The sequence below is a fragment of the Octopus bimaculoides genome, chromosome 7 (assembly GCF_001194135.2).
Source record: "Octopus bimaculoides isolate UCB-OBI-ISO-001 chromosome 7, ASM119413v2, whole genome shotgun sequence".
NCBI lineage: Eukaryota > Metazoa > Mollusca > Cephalopoda > Octopoda > Octopodidae > Octopus > Octopus bimaculoides.
Genome location: NC_068987.1, coordinates 64806827 through 64823687, shown reverse-complemented (window position 1 = coordinate 64823687; position 16861 = coordinate 64806827). Strand labels below are relative to the sequence as shown.

General features: G+C 36.2%; 1 protein-coding gene across 3 annotated transcripts in view; it reads left to right on the top strand.

Moving 5' to 3' along the window:
- The first annotated feature begins 605 nt into the window (after positions 1-605).
- The window catches only part of LOC106868889 (spindle and centriole-associated protein 1), a 45047-nt gene continuing 28791 nt past the window's right edge, over positions 606-16861 (top strand). Inside the window, exons 1-5 of one of the 3 annotated variants that reach the window (XM_014914348.2) lie at positions 606-1071; positions 6508-6558; positions 11341-11421; positions 13001-13048; positions 15019-15097. In XM_014914348.2, the coding sequence (XP_014769834.1) occupies positions 1069-1071; positions 6508-6558; positions 11341-11421; positions 13001-13048; positions 15019-15097 (262 nt within the window). In that variant the 5' untranslated portion in view covers positions 606-1068. The remainder of the gene's footprint in view (positions 1072-6507; positions 6559-11340; positions 11422-13000; positions 13049-15018; positions 15098-16861) is intronic. The other 2 variants (XM_052969726.1, XM_014914349.2) reach the window with 2 other exon arrangements.

Below are 16861 nucleotides of genomic sequence, written 5' to 3'. Positions count from 1 at the left end.
CCCAAGGACAGAGGGTAAGACCATCTGGTCTCTTTCCATCACTTCTGAACAACCCTGACGGCTCCAGAACTGAGGGGAGGGCCCGTTTAATGATTAGGTTTAGCTCAAGTCTCCCAAAGGCGGCAAGTTGACAGAATTGTTAACACACCGGGCAAAATGCTTAGCGGTATTTCGTTCGTCTTTACGTTATGAGTTCAAATTCCGCCAAGGTCAACTTTACCTTTCATCCTTTCGGGGTTGGTAAAATAAGTACCAGTTGAGCACTGAGATCGATGTGATCGACTTACCCCTTCCTCTCAATTTGCTGGCTTTGTGCCAAAATTTGAAACCAATACGAATGAGTCTCCTTGACTAAAGGTTAATTAGGTCGTTTGTCTCAAGAGTAAGCTCGGGAAAGCGGGAGGCTAGTACAGTAAAATGTAAATAAACCTGCCGACGGTAACGAATAACCACTGCTTATCTTTCCCAAGAAAAATCACGAATCATCATATTTTAGCATCGAGATCTATAATCGCCAACGCCTGTAGGCATGGTACATGAAGAGAAGGAGAGAAAGAGAGACAGAAACAGGGAGAGAAAGAGAGACAGAGACAGGGAGAGAAAGATTGAAACAGAGGGAGAAACTTTGAGTTACCTCCCCTTTCTTATTTATTGTTAACGACTCAGGAAGCGCCACTTTCGACTGAGTTAAGAAATTTTATAAAATCAAGCAATTATTTTTTTCAACGCTCAATGAATTGATAAAGTTTCGTCGCTGACTTAAATAGTAAGACGTACGAAATGTATTAAGAGCAATAATATTTAGCATTGATAGCAACAAACATTGGTTTATAAACATGAAAACTGGGGGTATATAGCTATATGCTACTTGCCGTCGCGAGAAGTGGTTGATATAGCAACATTACAAACATTTTATATATTCCAACAAACTCTTACCTACCAATATATATCTACTTATGACAATATCGAATTCTGGATCTGATTTCAGTGAACCAATAATTAATTACGCAAACTCGACTCGTTCATTAACTTCTAATTAAAGCGGCATTTTCTGAACGAAGCGAATTAATGGTAATTTTTCTTTATTTTTTAAAAACTTTTTAATGTTTGTTATTGAGAAAGAAAGAAACATAAACATCAAAACCATTTTGCCCTTAAGAACATCTTTTCATAGTATCGGTATATAATTGTTTAACTAGTACATATATTATTAAGATTATAAATTTTCTGAAGTATTATTAACCATATCTTTAGAGTCAATATTTTATCGATACATTTAGATATAAATATTGTAAATATACATTTTGTTAACTGCACATTTCTGACAGTAAGACTTCTACGTAATTGTTTAATAGTAATATTAATAATGTTTATGTGATTGCTTAAATGCATGTTTATATGACTGTTTAATAAATCCATATTTTCATAACTTCCCTCATTCAGCTTTTATAGTGCTTTATTAATTAAGAAAAACATAGATGTCACCGCATCCTTCTCTTCAGTTTGGTTATTATTGAACACAATAGACGACTACCCCTAATTCCATCAAAGCGTCTCTTTCTTTTTATTTTTCAGCGTTTCATAATTGTGGTTTAACCCCAGAACATCCCTAGCTAAGCAAGCTCTATGATCTAAGTTATTCTAGCTATGACATCTCTTTTTGTACATTTGGAACAATTTTTCCCAATGTCTTTAATTTTTTAAGGCGGAAGGATGTGGCTTAGCAGAATTTTGTCACTATTTCTTGGAGGTCGAATGACTGTACAGAGGCTGCCTCTTTGGCTTAGTGTCCCCTGTTGTTTTTTAGCTCCAAGTCAGCCCTCGTTGGGCAAACTTTTGATCAAGGACGTTTCAACCGTGGCCATGCTGTCTTTTCCCCAGTCCCAGTGAACCTATGAACTCATTAATCAATGAATTCTTTTCTAAGACAGTAAGGTGTATTATAACGGAGATTTGGTTGCTGTTCTTAGCGGGTCAATGTGACTGAATGGAGACTCCTTGGTTGGCTCAACTTCCCATCTTTCTCTTTGCTGCTAAGAAAAATATTAGATTTTGCTTCTGCAAAAGATATTTATCAGTTTTGATTTTCTTAAGGAGGGACAACCCCTTGGATTTATACAGGATACAAATAATATTGTGTCGTGAATACCTTCCTCAAAGACAATGCCATTAAAAATCCGTCCTAATTTAGGTACAAGGCCTGAAATTTTGTGGGGAAGAGTTTAGTCGATTACACCGATCCCAGCTCTCAATTGGTACTTTATTTTATCGACCCTGAAAGGACGAAAGGCAAAGTTAATGTTTTCAAGAAACAAAATCTGATCAAAGACCTTTCACTGCACTGTCTTCTATAATTACTGATTTTTAACTTTGGTTCAAGAATCTGTAGAGAATGGTTAAGTTCTGCTATAATTCTGTTGACATCTGGGCTGTCTGGATAAACTCCTGAATTTTTTGTTATTTTGCTGGTGCTAGAGAAAGGGATTGTGCCCGTGACCAAGAAAGATATAAACGAGGAAAGAATACCAGAAATCTGACATTCTGGAAAGAAAAGATGTGGCATAATGATTAGTGTGAGACTTGCAGAGTTGCACACAGAAAGGGTGATGAAAATAGGAAGAGGTAGCATAAGCTCTACTAGCTCCATGGAGCAAAAGCCATTATAGTAGTGATAAGAGAGGAGTCAGCACACCTGTGGACTACAAGCTGGAGTTTGTATATAAATGCCTTTTTGCTGATCAGTTGGATAACCTTTTTCAAGATGTTGTCTAGGGTGTTTATATGTGCAGTAGCACTGTCTCATATGTGAGAGTAATATCCTATTGTGGGTCTCATCTGAGCTTAGCATAGTGTCAATAAGTGTAGGGGATTGAAGAGAAGGGCCAGTCATTGGGATGCAATTCTAGTTATGTTAAGGATGTGCTTTTGTCAAAAGAAATCCTTGGTGGCAGTGGGACCACAAATTGGAGTGATTTTTGCAGGCGTTCATAATGAAAGGGATGTGATGTGATGATGTTTTCTTGAAAGAGAATGGTATATAGTCAATGAAGGATGCTTTTTGAAGTTTCTGGTCATGGAATCAGTGAGGATTTGTTATGTAAGGTCTAGGTTGTGAGTGAATGATGCATGTTAGGAAAGAATGAAAGGTGGGTTCATCTGTAAGAGCATGTTTTGTTGGAGGTGTTGGAAAATGAGTCAAGGAAGAAAGTAAGGGACAAATTTGGATTCTGGGGCTTGCCAAAGTTGATAGAATGAGGGACTTCCCATTATTGTAACAAATTATTTTCCAATACATAGAGAAGCCTTCTTTGTTACACCTTTGTCAACACACACTACAATAGTGACCTGATAGAAAGCTACCAATCCCCAAAATTGGAAGACTGGTGGAACCCACTGGCAGGCAATTTCGAAAGGAGATTCATGCACTGGACAATAAAAAAAGCTTGCAAATATCAGATGACAATATTATTTTCACCAAATTTCTCCAAAGGAAGAGCCTACAGGTGGGCGATAAAGGAGAGTAGGTCACAAATGGAGTTGGCTTTACAGAAACCATGCTGGTGGTCAATAAGGAGAGAAAGAGAGCAACGTTGGAGGATGTCATTGTTAACAGCTGCATCCCTTACCTTAGAGATATTAGAAGTGTGATAAAGTGATTGTTAGCTGAGTCAGAGTAGTTGCCTTTCTTGAGAATGTTTCCTCTGTAGAGGAGAAAAGATTGAAAAGTTTGGTGAGTATAGAGATTAGCTCTGGGGATCCAGTGTTTGTGTGAAAAGTTTGGACACTGTCAGGGTTGGCAGCCTTGTTGGTTTGAAGTGACCAAAGGTACTTTGGCTTTTGGCATGTGTGTGTACAAGATGGTAGACATAAAAGGGTGAAAAAGGATAAAATTGGAGGAGATTTGCCAGGAGCATGCAATGTGGAGATGACTGCAAAACAGACAGTGAAGGTGGAGACTTTCTTTGCAGGAGTATTGCTCTCATAGAACCATCATTGTTGTGAAATGGAGAGAAAGAGGATTCTGCAAAGTTGGTGGAAATCCTTTTGGCAAGGAACCAAAAGAATCTGCTGCAGTTTAGAAGGCAGGATAGCTTGAGTGTTGTACTATATATAATCATATAATCATCTTACACAGTTTGGATAGTTGACTTTCAGTTGTGTTGCTGGGTAAGGGTACATGCCATTTGGGGTGGGGAGATAAATTTTGCTGGACATTGTTGGTTTTGCTTTTTGCCTGAACAACTGTGCAATTATGAGTGAACCACTTAGGGTATCAGATTTTTTAAGAGTTTTTCCAAATTTGAAACAGAATTTCACACAAACATATTTGCTTTACTCTTCCAAATTCTTCATTCTTCAACTTGCAACAAATCACCACGTGCACTGAACATACATTATCTCTAGCACCAGTGGATCAGTGACAAACTGATATGACTGGAACTGTTATTAGACAGAATGTCAAAGTTACCTTTGTTAAGTCCACATTACTCCATAAAGAGCATAGGGCCAGTTTCTCTGGTATATATTCCTCCCTGGATGGAATGCCAGTCTATAACAGGATTACTCATTTTTACCAGCTGAGTGGACTGGAGCAATGTGAAATAAAGTGTTTTGCTCAAGAACACAATGCATCGCCCAATCCAGGAATTAAAACCATAGTCTTATGATCATGAGACCAACACCCTAACCACTAAGCCATGTGTCTCCACTAAAGTCACCATATATAGTATATACTCTATCATAACACCTTGCTGGTGCTCTGTTTTAAAGGTACAGTTTCTTTATGGACAGACCTCATGTTTATTGATTCTTTTTCATGGGTCCATAGCTTAAATTTAATGGAAAATGAAATGAACTAAGTGTAATAACTCAAGTGAGCCATGAAATTAAATAAATTAAAGGGTGATGTACTGAATGATGTATGCAAAAATCTTCATAGTTTCTGTGTACCCAAGGTCATAAGACCACCCTATAATTAGCAATGTTTGGTTTTGGAAAAATGTGTTTGACTATTTATGATCATATAATCTAAGATTTATTTTGTAAAGGTATCTAATTTAGAGCATTAAACAAAATTTAGTACATCACTAAGGCATACTCACTACAGACCATAATGCATGTCTATGTTTCAATTACCTATGTAAGTAGTTTCAAAAGTACTACCAAGTCCTGATTACCTGGGCACCATACTGATCTCCACTATTGCAGAGATGCAGTGTAGTGCATCCATAACTCCTTTATAGTCAAAGAAAGGGTGTGTGAGAGAGTAAAAGTCGGTAAAGAGAGAGAGCTTATCTCTTTAAGACTAACCTTTAATGTGAAATATATTTCTTGATAATGTCAGAAATAGCATGTTTAGTTTACTTTCTGGTAAATATAGTGTCTGTTAACACATCAATCACTGCTGCCATCTACGTCAGTGTCACTATGTCTAGCTGTTTCTACCTTAACACTATTTTCATAGAGAAGTTCATCTTTAATCTCATTTATTGCATTTCAGATTTCACATTCTTTTATGTCTACTTTGACTGTTGCTCATGATGACTTCACCAACAGACATACTTCTGCAGTTGTAGGTTGCTTCGGTCATCTTTTGGGGTTTACCAGATATTCCCAGCAACCATCCACAGGTTCCACTCTTGTGTAAAACATTTCAATAGCTTGTTGACTGAAATGTCTGATGGTTGTAACTACAATATTAAACTGCAGGAGATATTGACTTTTTAGTTTATAATTGCTTAAGGGTTTTTTTTCTTCCTTTGTTGCTTCTCTTTTGTGGGGTTTGAAATTGATCCCACGCTGGTAACACTGGTTTCTTCAACAAAACCTTCTTAACACTATGGCCATATTTCTCCAACCACAGTTTTACATCACCTTCATCCATCCACCATTTATGATGGACATGAACAAAATGCCAGTTGTAACAATTTTCTTGGACATTTAAGAGGTTTGTGATGTCTGCATATTGTAGTGTTTCTCAGGTTTAGTTATTTTTATAATCACTCTTTTGCATTATTATTTTTGGCAGTTTTGTTTGACAGTACATTGAATATCAGCAGTATTTCATATTGCTTATTTGCCCCAGCTGGTGATTTACTACGTTCCTTGTATTGGTCATTCATTTTGTGAAACATTAAGATTTTTTTCCTCATACTCCTCAAGCATTTTTTTTTTTTTGTACTTTAGTCTACCTCTTCATGAAATGGTGGCAACAAGATATTTATCAACATCACCCTTTAATTTATTTATCTACATTTACAGAGTCAGAGTGATGTAAGTGCAAGGAAAGGATTATAACTGACAATCAAACGTTTGACAGCCTACCTTATATTTGGGGGAGGGAAATAATAAAAACTTACTTTTTCATTCTACTAAGGTTGATAAAATAAGTATCAACCAAGTATTGTGACTAGTTTACTCGCTCATATCCCCGCCCCCAAAATATTTGTAGCCTTAAGAAATCATTATTTTCTGTTGTAGTAGTGTTGTTTCGTATTCTTTATCTAGGAAGAAAACCAAAAGAAATTAAGTAAGAAGAAGAAAACAAAAACAAAAATGGCATGTATTACTTATATTTTGGCACAATTATATGTAAGCACACGCACATACACATACATATTCTTTTGCTGATTTTCTGTCGTTGTATTGTGGCCACGCTAGAACTCTACTTTCGAGGAACCATGTTGACCCACCTGCTCCCAGTACTAATTTGAAAATCTAGTATTTGAACCAACCAAATCAGGCCCAAACATTCTGTCTGTTTTATGTTTAAACCAGCCAAATCTTGTCTTTCACACCAATCCTGTAATGTTATTCTGAAAATAAATACAATCACATCATTGAAATATCAAATCTCAAAGCTAGGAGATAGCACATGATTAATTCAAAACAATGTGAATAAATAAGTATTACATTTGACTGAGTAATCTGAATACTAAAGAGTTAAGTCTAGTATTTATTTTATTGATCTCTGTTTACCAGAAGACTAAGTTAAGTTTTTGACATAAAGGGATGCAATACTGGTATAAACATAAACACTGACATGGACGCACACATACTTATATATCATTATCATTTTACCACTTTTCCATGGAGGCATTTCCTGGACGGGGCTTTTCCAAGTAATGTTTTACAGTTAGATGTCCTTTTAGATGCCTGTTACGATATGCAGGGATACAGCCAGGATACACAAACACATAACCACACACACATACACACGTGTGTGTCTCTGTGTATGTGAAGGCATGTGGCCTCATGGTTAGGGTGTTGCATTCACAATCGCATGAATGTGGTTTCGATTCCCAAACCAGGTGATGCATTGTGTTCTTGAACAAAGCACTTCATCTCACATTGCTCCAGTCAACTCAGCTTTAAATGAGTAACCCTGCGACAGACTTGCATTCTGTGATCTCAGCTAATTTATACATCATGTAAACTAGGTAACAAGTTCTATGGGTCCTAGGGCTCAAGACAGTACTGTGTCTTTGTGTTCATGTATAAATGTATGTGTGTGTGTGTATACACACAAGCAAATATTGAACAGTGAGAATGAGTGCTCAGGTTAACAAGACTACTTCTGGTTTCATGCTAGGAGAAGGTTTCTCAGCAATTATTGAGGCTACCACATGCGACATTGGAACTCATCTTCATCTTGGCATCTTGGATGAGAATACATGTAACTTCATGGAGAAGAGTACCAACATCCAATGTAGCAGGTTTAATAATGGCTGAGAAATCTTCTTGGCATGAAATTAATGGTAGCCTGCTAACCTACAAATAAAGTATATATATATATATATATAATATATAATAATAATAATATAAATAATATATATATGCATGTATTGGTACAGGATATCACAAAACGTAAACAACATGAAATACGAAAATAAAGTTGGGTATGCGAACAATGAGAGAAACGATTGGAAAACATGACGAGTAACATAAAAATCGACCATTCATCAGTTGTCGGCTGTCCTTCTACTCCTTATTTCGAGCATTGACTGACAATATAAGACTTTGAAGGCAGTTGCTCCCGTGAACCAAAATAATATTTAGGATTTGCGGAGGGTCAAAGTTGGTAACAAAAACAGGACAGTGGAGACATACAAGAAAACTGATCAAAATTCCCCCTTTCGTTTTCTCTCTCATCCTTTCTCTAATTCTTTTTTTCTCCCCTTCACCGTTTTCTATCTGTCTCTCTCTCTCTCTCGTTGCTCATATGTGACCATCATCCATCTTTCTTTTCCTTCAGTGCTGTTGTACAGATTGCACGTATTCCTATCTATTTCCCTTTCTATCTTTTCTCTTGTCAAAGACAATATTTCTCCAGCATTCACTACTTTACCTCGTCTGGTCTACCGACCCTCCATGTTTGTTTCCAGTTGGTTTCCTTGTATGTCTCCACTGTCCTGTTTTTGTTACCAACTTTGACCCTCTGCAAATCCCAAATTTTAGTTTGGTTCTCGGGAGCAACTGCCTTCAAAGTCTTATCTTGTCATTCACTGCTCAAAATAATGAGTAGAAGGACTGCTGACACTGATGAAGGGTCGTTTTTTATGTTACTTGTCTTGTTTTCCATTTGTTTCTCTCGTTGCTTGCATACTGAACTTTATTTTTGTATTTCATGTTGTTTACGTTTTGTGATGTCCTATACCCATATCTGCATCATCATCATCATCATCATTGTTTAACGTCCGCTTTCCATGCTAGCATGGGTTGGACGATTTGACTGAGGACTGGTGAAATCGGATGGCAACACCAGGCTCCAGTCTGATTTGGCAGAGTTTCTACAGCTGGATGCCCTTCCTAACGCCAACCACTCAGAGAGTGTTGTGGGTGCTTTTATGTGTCACCTGCACAAAGGCCAGTCAGGCAGTACTGGCAATGGCCACGCTCAAAATGGTGTATTTTATGTGCCACCTGCTCTTGTGCATGTTATTTATACTATTATTTGATTGAACGCCATGCATCCATTTCCAAGTAAGTTTATCTATCTATGTGTGTGTGTGTGTGAAATGAATTGGCTGAGTCTTTGAATTGTCAGATAGATTGCCTTATTGTCATTCTGGCTCTCAGCACACTGTTCAGATATTACTGAGGTTGACTTTACCTTTCATCCTTTTAGGAGAGCTTGATAAATAAAGTGTGTGTATGTGTAAGATTTATCTTTCGTCCCTTACAATCTTGATAAAATAACTAGCAGAAAAAGTATAAGGTCTCATATGTAATTAACTAAAATCCCTTGAAGTCAGTGTACTACCATTGCTGCACTCTAATAACTTACCAGTCAACAAATAGGTATCAGGCCATATTGTGAGCCAGGAAAGGATTAGCTAGCTACACTGGAATCACCACTTTCTAAATTCCAGAGATGTTTTAAGTGCCTGTAGTTATCTGGTTTTATTCGTATTAAGCTGATGAAAGATAAGATACATCTATCCTTGATCCAGAGGTAAGTCTATCTTAGATGGAATTCTTCAGGTAAGATGAAGTACATAAAATTAAAAGTTTAATCTTCTGTCCTAACCCCACTCACTGCCAGTCAAATGTCTACAGTGAATTAGTTGACCAGTATCATTTTCACCTTGTCATTCCCTTTGTATATATACAGTAGGGTAGTAAGAATCTGTAGGGAGAGGTTAATAGCAGGTCTTCAGAGAAGAACCCCCCTCCTCCACACACACACTTTATGCAAGTGTTTCAGCCCTTAAGTCCTTTCACGCTAAAGGAGGTCTGGCCACATCCAGGTTATTGCTCCTGGATACCCTTCTGCTGCCACTTTCTGTCTACATTGCAACTCTCCTTATGATTTCATGTCTACCTAAGATTTGCAGGGAAAGGGGTTCAGAGATTTTTGATATTGCTCAGCATCGTTCTCCTTAGCATTCTTCTTCATTTTCTTCTGTTTACAATTTAGGGGCCATAACCAACAAGAGATGTTGGGTTCTCCATACTGATCAATCTGCTTTTGCTGTTGGTCTTTGTCTTTGGTAAAATCAGCAGCTTTACTGTCATCATTATCATCATCATCATCTTCACTAACACCACCATTTTCATCACCATCATGGTCATCTTGTCCACTTTTCCATGCTGGCATCACTGGACAGGACATTTTGTGGCAGTGTTTTACAGCTAGATGCCTTTCCTAATGCCCACCCTTTTAATTACTTCTTGTGGCATATAGAGAGTTATGGGGTACCTTTTCTAAAAGTCAGGATACACATGGTATTAAATCCAATATTGCTAGATCAACAGTTTGTGACCATTTATTACCATAAACCGATCAACAATCTTCCATCACCTTTTTTTTTAATCAATAAAAAAATAACTATTTTCAAGAAATGGTATATGCTTAATACTGGATACTTTTCTTGGGGAAAATATACAATAGTTTTTGTTTACAGTAAATGTTGTGTTGTGGCTTTTATGGTTATGTCTTTATGTATTATATATTCATGAGCATTTTATATTTCATCAAATATTTTGAAAGTAAAAGATTTTGTCGTCCTAATCCACAGATTGGAAACTGTTAGTTTAATGCTGGTCATTAACTTGTGAAAAATGTCTTTTACAAATTCTCTCCAATCTAATAATAATCTGTAGCTTGATTTTATACCACTGTCTAAACAAAAGAGTAGCCAGTGATATATAGTATTTTGTGAGCATATTTCACCAAGGATAAGATGCTAGACTACATATCACAAGTAAATCCCTCTGCAATTAATGCTTGATACATACTATCTACTGCTAGACCATTGCCTTGTGAGTGGAATTGTGAGATGGAAACTGAATGAAAGTTCATCATGTCTGTTTGGATTTTCAGAGATATTATTATGTTTCACTGTGGAGGTCTGATAAAATTGAAACATGTCTGGTGTTGTCTCCCATATTTGCTGAACAAATCAGACAACATTTCACTTCAGTCAATGATATTAGTAATGAAGAACTAGCAAGGCAGTCACAGCATGATCACTCAACCTGTTAGGAATGGCTGTGCAGACTTCCTCAAATGACACCCTAAAAAACACAGGAAACACTGTATAATGTAATAATCCTAGATATATTATGTCTGAAAAATAGAAGACAAGATGATCATAGATGAAATTCCTGCTGGATCATGACTGACCTAGGGCTAAATAACTAATTACATTTGTCCATTGCCCCTACCTTATAAACTTACATTAGTAACAAATATAAGAATTGATTGATATATTAATTACAAAGCTTTTAAATGTTTCCATAATGTTTTTCCATATGTGTTTTAAAACTAAACATGATTATTAAGGAATTTCTTGTCATTGATATTTCTTTTTTTCTGTTTGCTGTGTATTTCTAAAGATGTCTTTCATAAAGAAAGGACGGCCGTTGTATCCAACTAAAAACATCAATAAAAAAAGAAAGAAACGTCCAGCATGGGATGTAAGTAATTTCTGTTTCGTCTTCTGACTTTCTCCACCAAATAGCGTATCCAAAGGACAACCAACCATGAAATAAGTACCGTGTGTTATGTGTTGCCAGCATTATTAATGAACAAGACATATGTAGTTCTTGACACCTGAGCCGACCTAGCTTAGGATTTACTAAGCTAGGTTGACCTAGCTTAGGATCTACTTAGGTAGATCCTGTTCATAGTTAAATTCAGTTGTGTAAGCTGCAGTAGCCTGTGTTCAATTCTGTTGGTGTAAAAGGCTTTGAAGCAGTCCTATCTGCCTCTTATCTCTTCCCAACAGTTATGCCTGAACCAATTGTTTCTCTTTTCTATTGTTAATAGAACTGACACCAACTAGAAGTTATTAGTGTTATGTATGTATATATGCATATATATATAAACACACATATACACGTGTGTGTATGTATGTGTAAATAGGTGTGTTTGTATTACATATATGAAGAGAAAACTATAAATTTTAATAAATATAGATATATGGGCAGCCATGTGAATGAATTTGGGAGATGGAAAGTAGAAGAAGCTTGTTGTGTGTGTGTGTGTGTGTGTGTGTGTGTATAGGCACATGGCTTAGTAGTTAGGGAATTCAGCTGGTCATGAGTTCAATTCCTGGTGGCACATTGTGTTCTTGAGCAAGACACTATTTCATGTTTCTCCAGTCCACTCAGCTGGCAAAAATGAGTACTATCTGTATTTTAAAGGGCCAATCTTGTCACATTCTGTGTCACACTGTATCTCCCTGAGAAGGGTACATGTGTTTGTGGACTGCTCAGCCACTTGCACATTAATTTCACAAGCAAGCTGTTCTCTTGATTGGATCAACTGGATCGTTATCATAAACGACTGAGTGCCAGTACATATATATTTATATATATGTACTCACACACACATATACATACATATACACACACACACACACACACACACACACACACATGCACATGTCTGTGTTTGTGCCTCTTTGTCTTGACATCACATGATAGTTATAAGTGAGTATCCCAGTTATACAAACAGTGATATTTATCTCCAGTCTTCTGTGAAAAACATATTCAGTCATTGGGAAATATTACCTTGCTTAGAAACAGGCATCATTCCATAAAAAATCAGCCTCAAGGAATTCTTTCTGACTCATGCAAGCATGGAAAATTGAACATTAAAATGATGATGATGTTAATTTGCATTGTTATGGATGTTTATATTTTAAGGATAATTTTTATAATTAAAACAAGTTTGTATGATTAGTTAGACTGTATACTTATTTGAAACTAAGAAGATACTGTATTTTCCGGCATACAAGTCGACATATATAGTGTAAACATTCAAACATTGTCACTATCTTTCCAAATTCTACTGCATTTTTCGCATAGATTTTTTGGTTCTTCAAAGTTGTCTTAGTGTATAAGTCATAAATCAACTGCCTTATTAGGCTGTAAATTTAGGTCTGAAAAATTCAACTTGTATGCTGGAAAATATATGAGTTCTGTTAAGAAAGAGCACATCATCAGTTTGGTTGAATTGTTTCTGTGAGAATGCTTTTCCATATTATTTCAGGACACTATGACAGATCTTTCTGTGTACAAGTCAAATCCCGAAGAACTTGTAAGCACTCTGATTTTGTTAATTCCCATTTTTTATATTTTTAGCTTAGGCATGGCTGTGTGGTTGAGTGGTTGAGAAGTTCACTTCCCAGCCACATGGTTTCAGGTTCAGTCCTACTGCATGATACCTTGGACAAGTGTCTTCTACTATAGTCTTAAGCTTATCAATGCCTTGTGAGAGGTTTAGGTTGGTAGAAGCAACTGAAAGAAACCCATCATGTGTGTTTGTGTTACCTTATAAGTTGTAAGTGAGCATCGGTGTTATACAAGCAGTGTCATTTATTTCAAACCGTTTGTGAAAATATGTTTAGCCAAGATGAAATATTACCTTGCAGAGAAACAGGTGAGAAAGAATTGGCGACAGGAAGGGCATCTGACCTTAGAAAACAAATTCCTCAACAAATTCCATCTGACTCATGCAAGCATGAGTCATGATTCATGCAAGATATTAAAATGATGATGATGATGACAATGTATACAAATGAATTGAGTATGTGGAGAAGACTTGGTTAAATGTTTGATACATTTAGTCATGGAATCTAGGTCATTGCCATACATAACTTCCAGCCAGCAGTTGAACTTGTACTTCTCTGATATGGCCTGCAGAACTCTAAAAAACAAGAGTAGCTGAGAACTAAGTCCTAATAGATATCTACCTGTGCTCTAAATTCCCTGCTGAATTCGTTGCTAACTCTTACCTTACTGATAACCTCTTTGTACGTGACTTATACTGCTTGTACAAGCCATTGGTGTATCTGCACTTACTTTTCTTAGCAACCACCAGACTACAAAGCATGTACCCTATCAAAATCCTTGTCTAGGTTTGTTCTTTACTGTGACCTTTTCCTGTAGTTGTTTTACCAGGAAAAGAGCTTTACTGGTATCCTGTCCTGGTACAACCTCCATCTACATCTCCTTTAACCCTTTAGCATTTAAACCGGCCATATCCAACAAAAATATTCTACTTGTTTTATGTTAAAACAGGCTAGATGTGGTTTCTCACACCTATCTTACAATATCATTCTAAAAAATTTACAGTTACATCATCAAAATCTCAAATCTACAAGATAATGCATGATTAATTCAAAACAATGTGAAGAAATAAGCATTACTTTTGACTGAATAATGTGAATGCTAAAGGGTTAACCCTTTAACATTTAAATCAATCATATCTGCTTTAAAATATTCTATCTGTTTTATGTTCACCTGCCAGATCTGGCCTCTCACACGTACCTTACAATGTCATTCTAAAAATAAACAATCACATGATCGAAATCTTTAAGTTATGAGAGAATACATGATTAATTCAAAACAATGTATGAATAAGCATTACAGTTGACGAATTAATTTGAATGCTCAAGGGTTTAAGCTAATTTTCATTCTATTAAGTTGTGCTGTAACCCTTCCTGTTAATTGCATAGCTTGGTCTATCATTCTGATGCCTCTTTAGTTAGTTCTTAATAGAACACCTTTGTGTGTGTATTAGTTAACAAGATTACTGCTTAGCTGGTCATTGTATTATTTGATTGACTAAGTGAATATTCTACTTCACTGGATATTATCAGCATCTCAGCAACCATCCCCAATGATCAGCTACTTTCTCTGACATATCTTTAAGCACCATTTCGACCATATATATATATATATATATATATATATATATATATATATATATTGTTGTGTCTAGGGAGAGTCATTCTCTTTTAGTGCCTTATTATTTAACACAGTCACCGGTAAAGTTTCCACTCATTTACTTATTCATTTTTCCTAAAATTTTCATTGTGTCTTGCAACCTTTTCAATTTGCAAACCAAATCCAAAAACGAAGTCTATATATCAATTTAAATAATTGGTCCCTCTGTTGAGTCTTCTTTGTATTAGCCTCCCTTTCTCAAACATTCTCCTTTCCTATAATTTCTTTTTCTTCATCTTTTATGTATTTTAATTTTTTCCTTTTGTATTTTGCTGCCAGATGTATCGCAAGAAAATTCACCAGTCAAAACATTTACCATGTGTTAAATTTCAGAACGACAGGAAGAAAAATGGCAAAGGTTTATAACATTACCAATTCCACCTACACTTTGCTACTTCTCTTTTTTTATCCCATGTCACTCTCTCTCTTTCTCTCTCATTTTATATGTCCAATTATGTCAATCTGTCTCTCTTTGTAGGTCAGTCTACCTCTCTACCTACCTATCTATCTATTTACCTGTGCATATACTCATTTGTCTGTCTGTTTGTCTGTTCAACTGTGTCATATTTACTTTTGATGAATTGTCCTTGTTACATGTGTGTGTTGTGTGCACTTATGTATATACTTATATATATATCTATTTATATCTGTTTACCTGTCTGTCCATCTTTCCATCCACCTGCCCACCTATCCATGTCTATCCGTTATATTTACATTTGATTATTTTTCTATTTTTCCTTATATATGTGTATGTGTGTGTTGTTTGTGTGTCTGCGTGCATGTGTGTTTGTGTCTGTGTGTGTGCATGTGTGTTTGTGTCTCTGTGTGTACATATAGGAGGTCAGGTCTTCTACATATAGGAGGTCAGGTCTCACAGTTCTGCCAGCTGTAACATCACCTTGTTATTCCACTTATCACAAGTTGAGTGAACAATGATTTGATGTTGACATTCTTTGTTGACATTACAAATGCCCACTGGGCATTTTTGAAAACCTGTATAAAAAGAACATATCCTTTAGATAATGGTTATTGATGTGAAAAGCATCCGGCTGTAAAGTCCTGCCACAAATATGTCCCAGTCCAACCCATGCTAGCTGGAAAATTAGTTGGTGAATAAATGAATGTATGTGTGTGTGTGTGTATTGTTTAATGCACACTATATTAAAATAAGAGCTATTAATAGTTTCTTGCCATTATGATACATGGTTAGGCAGGTTTTTGTAACATGCTTTGTGTCTAAGCAAGCTCTAGGCTCAGAGCACATAGTTTGTTCTATGTCTGCAAGACAGCTACTCAATACAGAGAGAGTGATGTCCTCCAGTTCGCCAAAAAAAATTTGTCCATCTGCTTGCATTTGCTGCAAATTTCAGATCTGGAATTAAATAAGGTGCTGGAATTCTTGGATCTAAAAAGAATGTGCAGTCTTTTAGCTACACATTTCTTAGATCCATTTACATATGTCATAGAGTTCTCCACAACCTCCACTTGATTGTATGTGGTGTGCATTTGGTCTTCAAACTTCATATGTGGCTGGCTAACTTAGTGGCTTTACTTTTGCTGATGTACCAGAAAGAAGACTGGTGGTTTGCATAATGTCTTTTAGAATTGCCTTCACATAAACTGATATAATTTGAAAAGACATTATGCAAGCAACAAGTCTTCTTTCTGGCACATTGACAAAAGTAAAGCCACTATGGTGGCTAGCTATTTATGGGGCTCTAGCTTTCTTTTTACGTTTGTCTTCTTATTCCACTTTTTACATCAAACTTTTCTTTTTTTTTTTCTTGTGGTTTCTCATGTACCAGTCTCCTGATTTTCAAACAGAATAAACCATGTGCACAGGGCCTAAAGATTGCTTGGAGACATGAGACACTATAAAATCCTGCCTAACCATGTGTCTTAATGGCAAGGAACTATTAGTAGCTCTTATTTTAATACAGTATACATTGAAGCATATTTATCTCAATGCATGGAGTACTTTTCTTTGTCAATCTTAGCTTAACTGAACAGTAAACTATACTATATGTGTGTATGTATATGATTTTTTCCAAAATTCCAAAGACTTTTTTTCTCAATATTCAATTCAGTACATTACTCCTAACACACACTCTCTCTCTCCCCC